This window comes from Symphalangus syndactylus, chromosome 10 (genome assembly GCF_028878055.3).
Source record: "Symphalangus syndactylus isolate Jambi chromosome 10, NHGRI_mSymSyn1-v2.1_pri, whole genome shotgun sequence".
Taxonomy (NCBI): domain Eukaryota; kingdom Metazoa; phylum Chordata; class Mammalia; order Primates; family Hylobatidae; genus Symphalangus; species Symphalangus syndactylus.
The window spans coordinates 77,780,536-77,796,623 of NC_072432.2; the positions used below are offsets into that span (position 1 = coordinate 77,780,536).

General features: G+C 32.9%; 1 protein-coding gene across 22 annotated transcripts in view; it reads right to left on the reverse strand.

Moving 5' to 3' along the window:
• Nucleotides 1-16,088, reverse strand: part of ADGRL3 (adhesion G protein-coupled receptor L3) — an 873,224-nt gene that overhangs the window by 560,618 nt on the left and 296,518 nt on the right. For all 22 annotated transcript variants that reach the window (XM_055297496.2, XM_055297489.2, XM_055297484.2 and 19 more), the window contains exon 3: nucleotides 9,694-9,921. In XM_055297496.2, coding sequence (XP_055153471.1) covers nucleotides 9,694-9,748 — 55 coding nt within the window. In that variant the 5' untranslated portion in view covers nucleotides 9,749-9,921. The remainder of the gene's footprint in view (nucleotides 1-9,693; nucleotides 9,922-16,088) is intronic.

A 16,088-nucleotide genomic window follows, 5' to 3' on the forward strand; every position in this document is an offset into this window, starting at 1 on the left:
CACCATCATTGTTGATTTGTATGGAGAGCTATACTAAAGATTAGTTCTGATCTAATTCAGATAATGTGTATGTTTACTACTCTTGTGATATCTCTAACAGCTTGGAGAGAATCAGTAATGAGTGAAAGCAGACTATTTGTTCTTTTATAAATACAGAGGGTTTTTTTTTTAATTTTATGTTTTTAACCTACATATCTAATCATTAGGTTTTTTCCTCACATCATGTTATTCTCCAATGCAACAACAAAATCAATCTGTTTTAAAGTCATCTGAGTCCAAGAAAAAGAATGAAATGTTGTAATATGCTATTTTATGTTTACAAGTTATTTTTATCTTTACATTTAATCAAAACAATGATTTAATTTAGGTCACTGAATTTACCCTTTTTAACTTCACATAAACTTAATGATACCAAAGTGAGGGTATATCTGTTACTCACTATTCAATTTTTTCAAACTTAGAGGAGTGATGACAGGATATTTTATTGAGTTTACAGTCTAATTAAGTGACAGCATTGCACTTTGAATAGCTTTTCAACAGCCTTTAACATTTTTCTTTGAATGCTGATCTAAGCTTAAGATGTTCATTAGTAACTCATTAAAGACTTAGTTACAGTCCAGTGGGTGAGTCCTAAATATAATGATGGGATGTGTGTACAAATGCGTAGACTCATAATTAGAGAAACTGTCACACTGGGGATTAAGAATATACAATGCAGTCTTTGAAAAAGAACTGTGGAATGTAAGTGACCCCAAGATGGTGTTGTATTTTAAATTTTGCTTACTATTCAGATCATTTGTTTTTTTTAGTTCTAATTCCTAAAGGTATGTTTTAATGACCCCATTCTCCCAGGATTAAATGTGTGAGGCTTTGTATTAGGGCCTTTTTATACATTATTTTATTTAATCCTTATACTATAACAAAGTAGGCCTAATTACTCATTTAACGAATAAATAAACTGTGATTTAAACTCGTTAACGCCATATATCTTGGAAGTAATGGAACTGGAGTTAAACTCTAAGGCTTAAGATCTTTCTACTTCATTTAATAGGACCATACAAGATAGGATTCTAAAGAGTTTAGATTGGATGATATTGTAAACTTCAGTTTCTGGGCTTCATGTAAGCAATGCTTCCTAAATATGGTGACACCGTCTTCTATAGTTCCTGAAAACTACAGGAGCTATTCAGTATCAACATTTATTAATCACTAATTATCCTTGCCATATAAAACACCAGGTTCTCTGCTGATTTCCATTTTTGTTTGTTTGTTTTTTTAATTAAAAGATGTGATGTGAGTCCAGAGGACACTAATATATAATATGCGGATTTGATAGAGAGATGTAAAGCTATAGAATTACTCTTGAAATGAACGAAAAGAGGCATTCAGCAATTTGCAGAACATATTAGAGAAAAACAATCTACAGAAATAAAATGAAAGACTCAATATTTATAATTTGAGCAAAGATATAAAAATATAAAAAAGAGGATTTCCAAAATCTCAAAAAAATTCAGACTCGACCAAAAATAGAAATTTTTCTTGGCTACCAAAGTTTAATTATCTTCATCATTTTCTTAGGAAGAAATAATTGAAAACCAATAGAACTCAATGAATTGCCTTGCTGTTTTGTATACAATTCACCAGTATACAGGTCTCCTATAAAAATAAAGTTTCAATTATGGACAATTATTAATTTTTATAGTCATAATAACAATATAAAAGTGAGGAGACAACCCACAAGAATGGGACAAAATATTTGCAAGCTATCATCTGACAAGGGTTAATAACTCAACAGGAAAAAAATCAATCTGATTTTAAAATGAGCAAAAGATGTGAACAGGCATTTCTCAGAAGAAGATATGCAAATGACCAATGGCTAAATGCAAAATGCTCAACATCGCTAATCATCAGAGAAGTGCAAATTATAACTACAATGAAATATCATCTCCCACAGTTAAAATGGCTGTTATCCAAAAACAGGCAATAACAAATGCTGGTGAGGATGTGGAGAAAGGGGAACCTTTGTCTGTTGGTGGGAATGTAAATAATAAATGTAAATAGCAGCCACTGTGGAGAACAGCATGAAGTTCCCTCAAGAGACTAAAAGAACTACCATACGATCCAGAAATTCCACTGATGGGTATATGTGGAAAAGAAAGAAAATAAGTATATTGAAGAGATATGTGCACTCCCATATTTATTGCAACGCTATTCACAATGGCCAAGATATGGAATCAACCTAAGTGTCCATCAATGAATGAATGGATAAAGAAAATGTGGTTACACATACACAGTGAAATTTATCCAGCTATAAAAAAGTGATGAAATTCTTAAGCCAAGCATAGAAAGACAAACATTGCATGTTATCAGTAATATATGAGAAATTAAAAAAATATTAAACTAACGGACATAGAGAGTAGAATGATGCTTACCAGAGGATGGGAAGATTAGTGGAGAGGAGAAAGATGAGGAGAAGATGGTTAGTTGGTACAAAAATACTGTTAGGTAGAAGGAATAAGATTTAGTGCTCAGTAGCAAGATATGGCGACTATAACCAACAATAATTTATTGTATATTTCAAAATTACTAAAAGAGTAGAATTGTAATATTCCTAACACATATAAATAAACATATTTGAGATGATAGATACCCTAATTACCCTGGAGTAACTGATCCTTACAAATTGTATGCTTGTATCAAATACTATATGTATCCCATAAACATGCATTATTAAATATCCATAATAATTAAAAATTATTTTTAAAAAAAATTCTGAATGAATGAACTACTTTGAGGAATCAAATACATGAGTAAAAGGGGGCTGGGTACAGTGGTTCACACTAGTAATCCCAGTGCTCTGGGAGGTCAAGGCAGGAGGATTGCTGGAGGTCTAGAGTTTGAGACCAGCCTGGGCAATATAGCAAGACTCCATCTTTATGAAAAAATTTTAAAAATTAGCCAGGCGTGATGGCACATGCCTGTGGTCCTAGCTACTTGGGAGGCTGAAGTGGGAGGATTGCTTGAGCCCAGGAGGTTGAGGTTACAGTGGGCTCTGATTATGCCACTGCACTACAGCCTGGGTAACAGAGTGAGACCCTGTCTTACAAAAAGGGGGTTGGAGAATTTGAAGTGATGAAGGTAGACAAATGGTGCATGATTCAACATAAAATAGATGAGAATTTAAGTGGGTAACTCCAGGCAAATAGCCTACCAGAAAATCTGAAACATTCCCAAAACAAAATAATGAAAAATGGTTGAAGGGACGAATATCCTAAGTACTCCGATTTGATCATTATACACTGTATGCATGTATCAAAATACCATAAGTACCCCATAAACATGTACAAATATTATGTATTAATAAAAAATATTGTTTACTAATAACAATATTTGAAATTTTTACTTAAAATTGAAATTTTAAAAATAAATAAAAAATTTAAAAGCTACTCTTAGAAAATATAGTCTAAAAATCTCTTTAAATGTCTTCTAACGATATCTTACCGTCTTTTCAAAAAAGATATTTTTATAAAGAATGCTTATAATTTGACAATATAAAGAAAAATGACCCATTTATAAATAACCCAATTATACTGAGGATTAAAGTAAATAGTAATCCAAAGAATAAAAAAAAGACTTCATATTGCATATTCAAATATTTTTAAATTTGTTCAACATTAAGTATAAAACAACAACCCTATTGCAGTCAGAGTCCACTGCAGACCAAGAAATATAAAAAATGTGATAAATTACAAACACGCCAAATAGTCACAACACATAAAATTTCAATATAGAAAAATGCTATTTTACTCCAAGTATGTGCACGTCACTCATAGATTATTACTACAATTAAATTCATATGTAACACCTTTTGCAAGTACAAAAGTAAAAAAAAAAAAAATGTTTTCCAATTGCCAACCTGCATACTGAGTATTTGAGAAAGTTTTTAAACAAATTCTTACATATAAAGTAAAGCTATCAGCCATGCATGTTTGTAGCTTACATTGTGATATTAGCGATTGTGCAGTCAGCTTACAAAATACCTATTTTAAAACTCAGTACCCACTGGCTAATGTGGATGGTGCTGGATGTGTTAGCAGTAACCTCATATATCATTACCATGACACAGATTTTTCTGTATAATGTATTTGACCATAAACATAGTTATATTACTGCAGATATTACAAATTACCTAGTTGGCAAGCATTATAAACATTTCAAGGATGATTAATTTCTAAAAATAACCAAGTTAAGCAGAGCTTAGAAGTCAACCTGACTCTTTCACAACTAATAAAACACAACTAATAAAACACATCTTCATAGAAAGAATTATATGATAAAATGCCACGTAGTTAAATGTAATTTTGTACTTTTTCAAGTTTCATATCTTAGAAGTTACAAAATATATGACTATTATCTTAAATCCTTGACATTAGTATTATAATTGTAAACACAGATTAACAATAAAGTGAAAATTATATAAAAACAAATATGCATCTGATCACTCTTTTGTCCCTACTAAGAACTGTTTATTATAAGTAATTTGTTGCACATGATAAAATGCAGGCTAACCAGTAAAGTCCCTGAACATATAAATACAGATGCAACTTTAACAATACAATTGCAGAAAAAAAAAAATATGTATAAGCTGGTTCTCGAAGCATTTTTTTTATATTGCAGTTTTCTTTTTCTGTGAAGACGCTATAAAACATACTGCTCGCCATTATTCCTGGTTTAAGTGCCAATGATCCTGCTTTGTACCTCTTCAACTATGATTCAGTTTTTACAAGTGAGGTTCAATTAAGCTGAGATGTAGGTGAAATATTTGAGCACCACAATCACCTTCTGAGCTCCCAATCATCCGGGGCTTCGGTGTAGTTACCTCTCAGGAACAGATCTCCCAGCCCAAGGTCCCACATTGGACCTTGATGTTTCTTTACTGCCAATCAAAATGAGCCCCAGGTACCTACGTTATTACTGGGTTCTTGCTCTCCAATTTCCTTATTTTCCCTTGCTCCCAACCATATCAATAGAACAACAACAAAAAGAATCCTTTATCTTCATGCAACACTACAGTAGTGCACAGCAAAGAACTGGCCATCTGCTTCAGCTGCTCCTCTTTACTTCTGCCAGGTCTCATTGCATTATAGATAAGGATATTATGGCTCTACAGGAAGGGGACACAGTCATGGAAAACAGAAAAAGAGAAATACAGAAGTACACAGAGACACAGAATATGGACAGATAAACACAGAATCAGAGACATTTCCTAATTTAAAAAATTGTACATATTTATGTGTTATTGATGTACTTGTTTTGTTTTTCTGTGCAAAACACTGACCAGACTATTTAGAGCAAGTGGGGATTATTCAACTAGCCTAAACATTATCAGAAGTAATTCTTTAGCTTAGTTTCTAATTTTGTTCATGTAGAGATTATGCAAAAATATAACACTAACAATTATATATAACCAATTAAAATAGTAATTTAAACATTCCTACATGGTGAGAATAATTTTGTTTAGATATTAGTACTATGGACAATAATTTTGTTTAGATACTAGTATTTAGAAATGTTTGGCAAAACACAGATTCTGAGGTTTGAGTAGAAAAAGATTTCTTTCCATTCTCATGGTTAGAATAACAGTAATTACTTATTTTCCTTACCTAGTGCTCAGGGGTTTACCTCTATTTCAAGGTAAGAAAGGAGTAGGGAAAAAAGTGAAAGGTTTATCAAATGCCAAAGCACCATGTTAGAAGTTATACATCCTTGCATCCATTTCTTAAAATAGCTCTGCAAGGAATAAATGTTCATTTTTACTGATGAAAATTATATTAAGCTACACATTTTTAGGTTACTGTAAGCTCGTTGAGGGAAGAAATACAAGTCTTTTGTTCACGATCCTGTCTTTAGCATCTAGCAGTTTTCTGGCTTGTAGTGGGTAAATTAATGATATTTATTAGCCAGTTTTCAGATAAACAGGATTACAGAGTCAATAGGTGGCAGAGCTGGAATTTCATCTCTGGTCTGTCAGGCTTCAGAACAACAGTCTGTCTGTCCCAAGAACATGGAAGAGGCAGATGGTCAATGTTTCTGCCTCACCTGCTCCCAAGTGACCAGGAGAGTTGAGATGAGATTCTATGTAAAGAGGAATGGCCTTGATAGGAATTGGATATCTACTGCCAGCAAGAGCAGAGCTCAAAAGCGAAGTCCTTGATTTTAAATTCCCTCTGTGTCCCTTAATAGCTGTGTGACCACAATTTACTTTACCACTGTGTACCTCAATGTCTTTACCTGTAAAGATAGTGATTATGATAATAATAACAAATAATAAAAAATAAACCCACGCAATTATAGTGAATATTAAGTGAACTAAAACATCTAAAGTTTATGGCTATAAAATCAGTAGTCATCATCATTATTTTCTCTGAAGAAAGGGATAGCAATTCAGACCATTACCCAGAAGAATTAATTCCCAATGGTCAAGAGAGCAAAAAATCTGGACATCTCAACAACAGCAGCAAGGAGACGTCAGCAGAGGATATGTTGGAACCAAAAGTACTTCTATAACTGTGACATACATTTTAACCCAGTCATCTAAGGTTTCAAATTACTCAGTATTCTTTTAAGCCAGGATTGATGGGGACTCTAAAAATTCCTATCCTATTATATTTCAGCACTTGATCAAAGGTACATTTTTCTATTTATGAGCAAGTTAGGTTCCAAAAGGCTGCTTATAAAGCCCTTCATTCACAAGTCAGAAGTGGTATCACAAAGGCAAAAGAAAAAGCCTTCTTAAAGAAGGAAGACAAAACCGACTCGTATTTTCTCAGGTGCAAAGTTTTAAAATAAAGGAAAAAGTTTATAAGTAAAAAGCTTCTATATTGTTTTCTCCTCTATGGTTCAAAACTCAAGATAATATTGAATTAGTCCACATAAAATGGAAATGATTATTTTTTTAACCCAGAGTATTTTACATACCAGGTCAGTCTTTTATGTGTCCTATTATTATACTAGGGGTTGATTTAATACTTCTAAGAATTACTTGGAGATATTCTCTCTCTCTCTCTCTCTCTCTCTGTGTGTGTGTGTGTGTGTGTGCTTTCAATGCAGACTATCAGTTCCCAAACCAAGAACCAAGACCCATGGCTCAGCCGCATTTAGGGGTCCACTGAAATACATAGTATGTGTCAGTTTTAGGAACCAGGAATTTTAGTTCTGAAAAAGGAATCTTTCTTACAATGTCTGTTTCTGCTATTTTTAACCTAATTTTCTCTAACAAGGGTAATTTTAGATTGATCTTTTGAATATGAATTGTGTGTGTGTAAATATATATGCAAATATTTTTCTTTTTTCCCTAGTATAAACATTAAATAAATCGGCTCTTACGGCTAGCTAATTCCTGGTTGTTATAATTTACTGCAACAAAAATTAACTGGAGGGATAGATTATATGATGAAGGAAATTCACATGTTCAAGCACTTAATATTTTCTATGCACTGTGCTGCATTATTTACATATGCTATTTATTTTATTCTCAAAATAACATTATAAGGGAGGAATTTTTATAACATAAAAAATCTAATTTAAGTCACCTTTACATATATGGTTAATTAGAAAAGCATTGTCTCAAGTAACATAATTATTTTTATTTTCCCACATCACAAAATGTTATAAGTGCCCATGCAGAGAATGTGAATGTGTAAGTATATGAATTAAGAAAATATTTTGAAATTTTAGACAAATTTGCTTAAAACAAGATGGTTGAGTAAGTAGGATACTCCACAAACATCTCTACCTTATAAAATAGTGAATTGTTAGAACTAAATATGTTGCATCCAGGGAACTTTAAAGGAAAACTTCAAAAGAAGTTATTTTACCCAGTATTTAGAATGACAGCAAAATGCAATTCATGTTAAAACTTAAGAACACAGGCCAGATTCAGAATTGCATCACTGATGAACTACAATGGGTTTCTGTAGTCAATTAAAAACCAAAAGTGAGCTAAAGAGGCTAAACATTCATTTCAGCTGCTTGCGACACTATAATATTCTGAGACCTCCTAAGCAGTGGCAAATACAGCTGTGTCCTTTTTTCTTTGCTATAATTATCGTCAACATATGAAAGAGTGACTATATTACAACATTTTCATCTTAGTGAAAAAATCAATAATTAGCCAAAAACATTAAATTGTGTAAGAGGAACATACATATAGACTTTAATTTACCAGGTTTGAGATTCAGTGAATATTACTCTAAGTTGTACAGAATATAAATGTCTCGCTTATATATTAAATAATGTGATATATTTTATAAAATTTGCAAAGGTACATCATTTCTAAACTATCATATTTCTGTTATAAATACAAAGATGTCTAAATGAACACATTAAGTATACATGTCTATTAAGTATATTGGCATGTTTCCATAATCACCTTTCTTTAAAAAGTGAAAACATACATTAATATTATTTTATTGTGTGTGTTTTTTTTTTTTTTAGACGGAGTCTCATTCTGTCACCCAGGCTGGAATGCAGTAGCACGATCTTGGCTCACTGCAAACTTTGCCTCCCAGGTTTATGCCATTCTCCTGCCTCAGCCTCCCAAGTAGCTGGGACTACAGGCACCCGCCACCGTGCCCTGCTAATTTCTTTGTATTTTTAGTAGAGACAGGGTTTCACCATGTTAGCCAGGATGGTCTTGATCTCCTGACCTTGTGATCTGCCCAACTCGGCCTCCCAAAGTGCTGGGATTACAGGCGTGAGCCACCATGCCCAGCCGCTCTTTTGTTTTTTTTTTGTTTGCGTTTTTGCATTACAAGGTATAGTACAAAAACTATTTCCCTTTATTGGGAGGTTATAGTTAGTGTTCTGTATATTAAAGATTGTGCAGAGTAGTAAATACTCAGAGAAAAAATAATTACTTGGTTTTGGAAAGCAGATACTTTTGAATAAGTAGGATTTTACTTTTGGAGTTTTCTTTCAAATGCCCAAATTTACTACATTAAAAATGTTTTTTTAAGTATGAAACTATGCAAGCAAAAAAAATCACAATAAATGAGATAATTAATATTTCAGCTGATTTTCCAAAAGTGTGGTAAAGACTAAAAATAAAATGCAAGAGCTCTTTTTAAAAAGCCTTTTGGTTTTAAATACATTTCAATAGGCACTTTAAGAAATACAAGTGGAAACTCATAACTATTTCAGCTTAAAATACACATTATGGGCTGGGCGCGGTGGCTCACGCCTGTAATCCCAGCACTTTAGGAGGCCGAGGAGGGCGGATCACGAGGTCAGGAGGTCAAGACCATCCTGGCTAACATGGTGAAATCCCGTCTCTACTAAAAATACAAAAAAAAAAAAAAAAAAAAAGAAAAAAAAAAAAAAAATTAGCCAGGCATGGTGGTGGGTGCCTGTAGTCCCAGCTACTCAGGAGGCTGAGGCAGGAGAATGGCATGAACCCAGGAGGCAGAGGTTGCAGTGAGCCGAGATCGCGCCACTGCACTCGAACCTGGGTGATAGTGTGAGGCTCCAACTCAAAAAAAAAAAAAAGAAATACACATTATGTTCTTTTATTTTAACTTACTCATACTAACATATGGTAAGGAAAAACTACAAAGCAATCTCAGAGCAAAGATCCCAAGGAAGTGTCTAGTATGAATAAGTGAGACAACATTAAGCATTACACAAAAATCTTACCATGAATTATCGGAGCTAAGAGCATCATGAAAATTAGTAGCTGCGATGGCCACATGGCTGTCTACTCAGGTATGGAATATTCCTCAAGAATGACTGTTCAAATGTGAAACAAAATACGTGTATTTCTAGTTCCTCTTCTGTATTCCAAGACTGATGATTTTTCTTCAAATTAAAAAGAAAAAGAATAATTTCTCCGAAACAGAAACACCAATATCCCAAATCTGAAACCTGCAAAAAAGAAAAAAAAAGGGTTATTGTATAAAATAAGTAAGTAATCCAAAGACATTATTTATACAATACATATATTGCCATCATGTTTATATCCTGGCCTCATATCTTAATGAAATAAATAATTCAGTCTCTACTGAACAAATTAACTTAAATATACTGATTTTTTTTTTTTTTTTTTTTTTTGAGACGGAGTCTCGCTTTGTTGCCCAGGCTGCAGTGCAGTGGCGCGATCTCGGCTCATTGCAAGCTCCGGCTTCTGGGTTCAAGCCATTCTCCTGCCTCAGCCTCCAGAGTAGCTGGGACTACAGGCGCCCACCACCACGCCAGGTTAAATTTTGTATTTTTAGCAGAGACGGGGTTTCACCGTGTTAGCCAGGATGGTCTCGATCTCCTGACCTCATGATCCGCCCGCCTCGGCCTCCCAAAGTGCTGGGATTACAGGTGTGAGCCACCACGCCTGGCCTTTTTTTTCTTTTTTTTGAGATGGAATTTCACTCTTTTTGCCAAGGCTGGAGCGCAATGGCGCGATCTCGGCTCACTGCAACCTCTGCCTCCCGGGTTCACGCAATTCTCCTGCCTCAGCCTCCCGGGTAGCTTCACCCAGGATAATTTTGTATTTTTAGCAGAGAGGGGGTTTCTCCATGTTGGTCAGGCTGGTCTTGAACTCTCAACCTCAGGTGATCCACCTGCCTCGGCCTCCCAGAGTGCTGGGATTACAGGCGTGAGCCACTGCACCTGGCTAAATATACATATATATATATATATATATATATATGTATTATATATAGTATAATTATATACTATATAGTATAATTTACTTATACAATATAATTATACTATATAGTATAATTTCTCTCCCAGAGTGCTGGGATTACAGGCGTGAGCCACTGCACCTGGCTAAATATACATATATATATATATATATATATATGTATTATATATAGTATAATTATATACTATATAGTATAATTTACTTATACAATATAATTATACTATATAGTATAATTTCACTAACATTAGAATAGTAAAATATTTCATTTATCACTGTTACCATAAATAAGTTTAAAACGAAAGGTAAATATATGAGTCTCACTTTCATCTCAGGCTGCAATATTCATTCAGAAATTATTCTACATATTAACTACTTTACTTTTCTAAACGTCTCTGTAAATCTGTGAACATCATAGATTTATGTTTACAAAAGATGTTACTCTTTTTGTTTGAATGTCAAAAGCTTCAGTACTGAAAATCAAGGCAAAGTATTATCTAAATAACAATGTATGATGATTAAAGATAGATTATTATGCCCCAAATTTCATTTTCATTGATGTTTCATTTTAAATAGCTTATTTTTAACAGTAAGCATATAGATACAAACTAAATTAAAATGCAGTTCGAACATAATTAATTCATTCAACAGAGGTTAATTGAATGCTCACTAAAATACAAAGCAGTGGGTCTAGAAACATGGAATAGAATATTGAAGAAAACATGCAACCTATTCTCCAGGATTGTACAATTCAAGATGAGGAATCTTGCTTAGAGGTGTAAAGCATTAATAACTTTAAGCACTGAAAAAGTAACTTTATTAAACCAAACTAGTGTAGTTGCCTCCTCTTCAAGTCTTCCCAAGATTTATCTTAGGAAACCAAAATACTAAAGGAACATAATCCAAATCCTGAAGACACCATCTTTTACAGTCAGCACCTTTCAAACTGATCAATCAAGCACAAATTGGGCTTTCCTTCCTTCCTTTCTTCCCTCCCTTCCCTTCCCTTCCCCTTCCTTCCCTTCCTTTCCCTTCCCCTTCCTTCCTTCCTTCCTTCCTTCCTTCCTTCCTTCCTTCCTTCCTCCCTCTCTCCCTCCCTCCCTTCCTTCCCTTTTTCTTTAATTCTTTCTGTCTTTCTTTTCTTCTTTTTGTCCTGGAGATTGATACATATTTTCAATAATTTCAGATTTTTAGAATTAAGTTTAAAAACTTCTGAAAAGGGATATTCAAAATTGTTTACTGAGGAATGTATTAATACACTTCATTCTGTCAAAATAAAACCAAAGTCTTTACTAAAAGGCAAAATTACACAAGTTTATCAGATGTTTTGATATCGTTATTTACGGCATGGCAGTTAAGAGCACGCATTCTGGAGCCAGACAACCTGATCTCAATTACTGTTCTACTAGGTTGGGCAAGTCATTTAACTATACAGCGTCTCAGTTCTCCTGTCGATGGTCATTTAACTATAGCATCTCCATTTTTCTATCTGTGTAATGGGTAGGGTGATACTACTTAATTCATATGGTTCTATGAACATTAAATGACTTAAAATTTGTAAATTTTAATTATATAAAATACATAATAATAGCCAAGAACAGTGCTGGCATGTGGTAGGTGCTATAGCATTGGCAATTATTTTATCCTACTCATCCTTTCAATGTGAATCCATAAGAAGCAAGATCATTTGATAATTTAACTAAAAAATATTTATTGATTACTATTGTATACATCGGCTCCTACAGTACTAAACATGGAGACAATATATATACAGAGTTTTCTCTTTAATTTCATTGATATTATGGGAAACAAAGGTCATTCTAGACAACCCCATAATATTTTACTTTTACAAATAGAGAAAGCATTGACAAGAAATGAAATATGTGGTTGAGATAAAACAGAAACTAAGTGAAAAGGAATCATGTGCAACATTTTCATTTTGTTTTCTCTTACCCAACTCTGACTCACAAGAAAACCTGAAAATCTATTCTCAATTGTCATAAGTGTATAATTCAGAAAATAAATTTTGAAAGTAATTGCTAATTTAAAATTACATTATTTAAAATGCGCAAAATAACTGACAGCTACTTGAAGAGGGATATTTAAGTTGACAGATAATTGACAGATTCATAAACAAGATCACAATGCTCTATCCTAGCAAACCTCAACATTCTTTTTCTGTGTCTTTTTTGCCTTTCTCTGTGACCATGGAGTATACAAGAGTCAAAAGTTGGTATCAGGAGATGTATCTATACACACACATACACATACACATACACATACACATACACATACACATACACATGCATACACATAAATAGAAAGTAAATGTATATATAGCATTTCATTACTGGAAGAAATTATGAGCTGCCATCTAGGTGAATTATTTATTCATTTTCTCAAACATGTATACTCAATTTCTACCACAGTAGATTTTATAGAAAACGCAAATTAGTAGAACAGTTTTTCTCACAACCCATACTGTAGTGGAAAAAAAAAACAAAACAGGACACAGTAAAGTAAATGAAGTCACAAGATAGAGAAGAATTAACCTTCCTTTAAGTACTTATCACATGCTACACATGGTGCTAGATATTACACAAATTTCCTAATGTAATTGTCCATACAAATATATAAAGCAGATAACATTGTTCTATGTTCACTGAGAAGGAAAATCAGGTATGTTATGTGTCTAGAATTTCAAGCCAAATTACTTCAACATTAGTGCTCTTTCCTCTATGGCACAAATAAACAAGAAGATGGATGAAAATAATTAGGAATGTTAATTGTGCAAAGGAAGGGTACAACACGGGATTTCCAAAGAAGACTTAGGCCTTGCTTAAATGAAACATTATTTGATTGTGAAGAGTGGAGAACCCAGAACGGCATGGATACATGAGGCAGGCAGGAAAGCTCGCAGATTAGAGAGGACAAAGAACACACAAAGGGCGGTGCTTTTCAGGACACCACCCTAATTACAGTGGCGCATCTTTCGGAGGAGGAGATAAAATTATTTCCATAGTGAAGAGGAGTATTGCTATTGCTAACTTTGGCTTCAATTACAACCAGAATCATTTATTTCATATGATATATATTTTACATTGTTGAAACAATGGGTGAAAGTTATTTTATAGAAAGAATAAGGAAGTACATACCTATCAGTTATTAATAATGATTTCTTTTAAGGTATTGCAGCAGGACATAGAGCCATCTCTACTCAGACATTTGACATTTGATTTAGGCATAGGGATTTGTTTTCATAATTGTAATGTAGAGGTGGGAAACAGAATTTATAAGAATAAAAGTGATTATTTGAAGAGGGTGACATGTTCTCACATTCCAGCCTCACCACCTGCATCTCTCTTACTCACAACTCCAATACTGTGCTAATTAGAGGATATATATAATAAACTTGCAACAATTATACAAGTTTTAATAGCTAATAAATTTCTCATAACCTACAGAAATATGTATCACCACCCTGAATTATAACAGTTTTTTAAAAGAAAACATTTTATGATGATTTTTCCATTGAAATGTTGTCATTAACTTCACCAAACAAATTTCTTTTCTTATAAAAATCTTAGTGGTTATCTGTCTTCAAACAAAACTAAGTTCACTATTCTTCACAATATCCAAAATTTAAAAGTGAAGTTGATTAAAATGACCTAATTTACATCATTAATGTTTACATTTAGAATTTTAAAGTTGTGCTATTTGACATGAGTTCCACTAAAAGTTACAAAAGAATACAGTATGGAAAGAAATTCTACAAAAAGCTTAAATAACTAAAATCTTCCCTCATTAACTACTTGGAAATTTCCTTATTTATTAACTATGCTAATTTTTATTCAAATCTAACACAATTATACTCTAAAAGAATTTGAAATTTTTTTGTTATTCCTTTCAACAAAAGTAAGTCTTCTAAACAGGAGACATTGATTTTACTTTCAGGAAACTTTCATCTTGAATTCTGGTGTCATAATTGTTTCCCCAGTTTAATTTTTTAATATTCTCTTCTTTTCAAATCATGCTAAAAATTTATATTTCTATCTTATATTAGCTTCCTTTCTGTACACCAAACACAGGTTAACATTAGAATCTCAAAACTGCTTATCCTGGGAATGTGTTAGCTACTCTTAAATCACATTTCTGTAAGATAATTTACTCTCAAACATTCCCCAAAGTATACTGTATATGATTGCACCTTTTCCATCATAATACCACAGACAAGAAACTATATCTTCTTTATAAATGTTTAAATTTCCCCAACTCTTAACTTTTCACTTGTTATAAATTCTAACTACAAATTCTACTTCAATATTGACTTTACAGATTTTTATTAATCCATACCTTATTTTGCATATTTACTTGTATTTGTCATATACTTTTTGGAGGCCAATGTTTTCTGACATGTTTGGCACATGTGAAATACAAAAAATGCCATTTGGTATTATTGTAATGGTGAATTGGTATATAGACCTATAGCCTAATTGATAATTGTAATACAGAAGTTTCCCATTAAGCATGTTTTTTTTGGTTTTTTTTTTTTCATTGTTCCATAGAGGGAAATCATAGCTATGACCTTACAAGTTACTTTAGGAGCATTCAGAATTATCACTTGGGTGTTATCTGCGTTCTTGCAGCGTTAGTATTTGGACTTTAAAATTTGAAAAATTTAAAACCATTTTAGTTTAAAAATCAAAACAAGCCGTCTGCCTAAAGTACCTTTTTAACAACATAAAATTAATTTATAGTAACGTGGTATAAAATTGTATCAAGGTATAATTTGGCACCTTGATAAAATGGTAAAAATAATATAACATTGACGTATGAAGAAAAGAAATAAGGACAGGCATGGTGGCTCATGCCTGTAATCCCAACACTTTGGGATACCAAGGTGGGAGGATTGCTTGAGGCCAGGAGTTCAAGACCAGCTTGGTCAACAAACAACACCCTGTGTCTACAAAAATAATGAAAAAGAAGTGATATAAATTTCAAAGAAGAATAACCAGTTGTTTTATTTAATCATTTGTCAATTCATTAACAAGTAAAGAAAATATCTGATATCAGAGCAACAAAGTAATCGTGATTTGTGTGCACATAGCTCTCTACCTTTGTAAATAATATCTGTCCATAGTAACCAAACATAGCCAAGCATTTCTTAGAAATTTAATTTAGTAAAACTAGAAAATATATTTCAACTAGAGTAATTATGCATAAATGCTTAGGTGAGGGATTTAAATGCTTACTATTCAATTCAAGACTCCAATATTTCCATTATTTTACAATATTGCAGAATCATAGGCACATTACAGCAATGCTTCATAATCCATGCCCTATGAAGTGACAGAGGACATCTCTCACAAAAAAAAAGATCTTTCCAAAAGTGGTT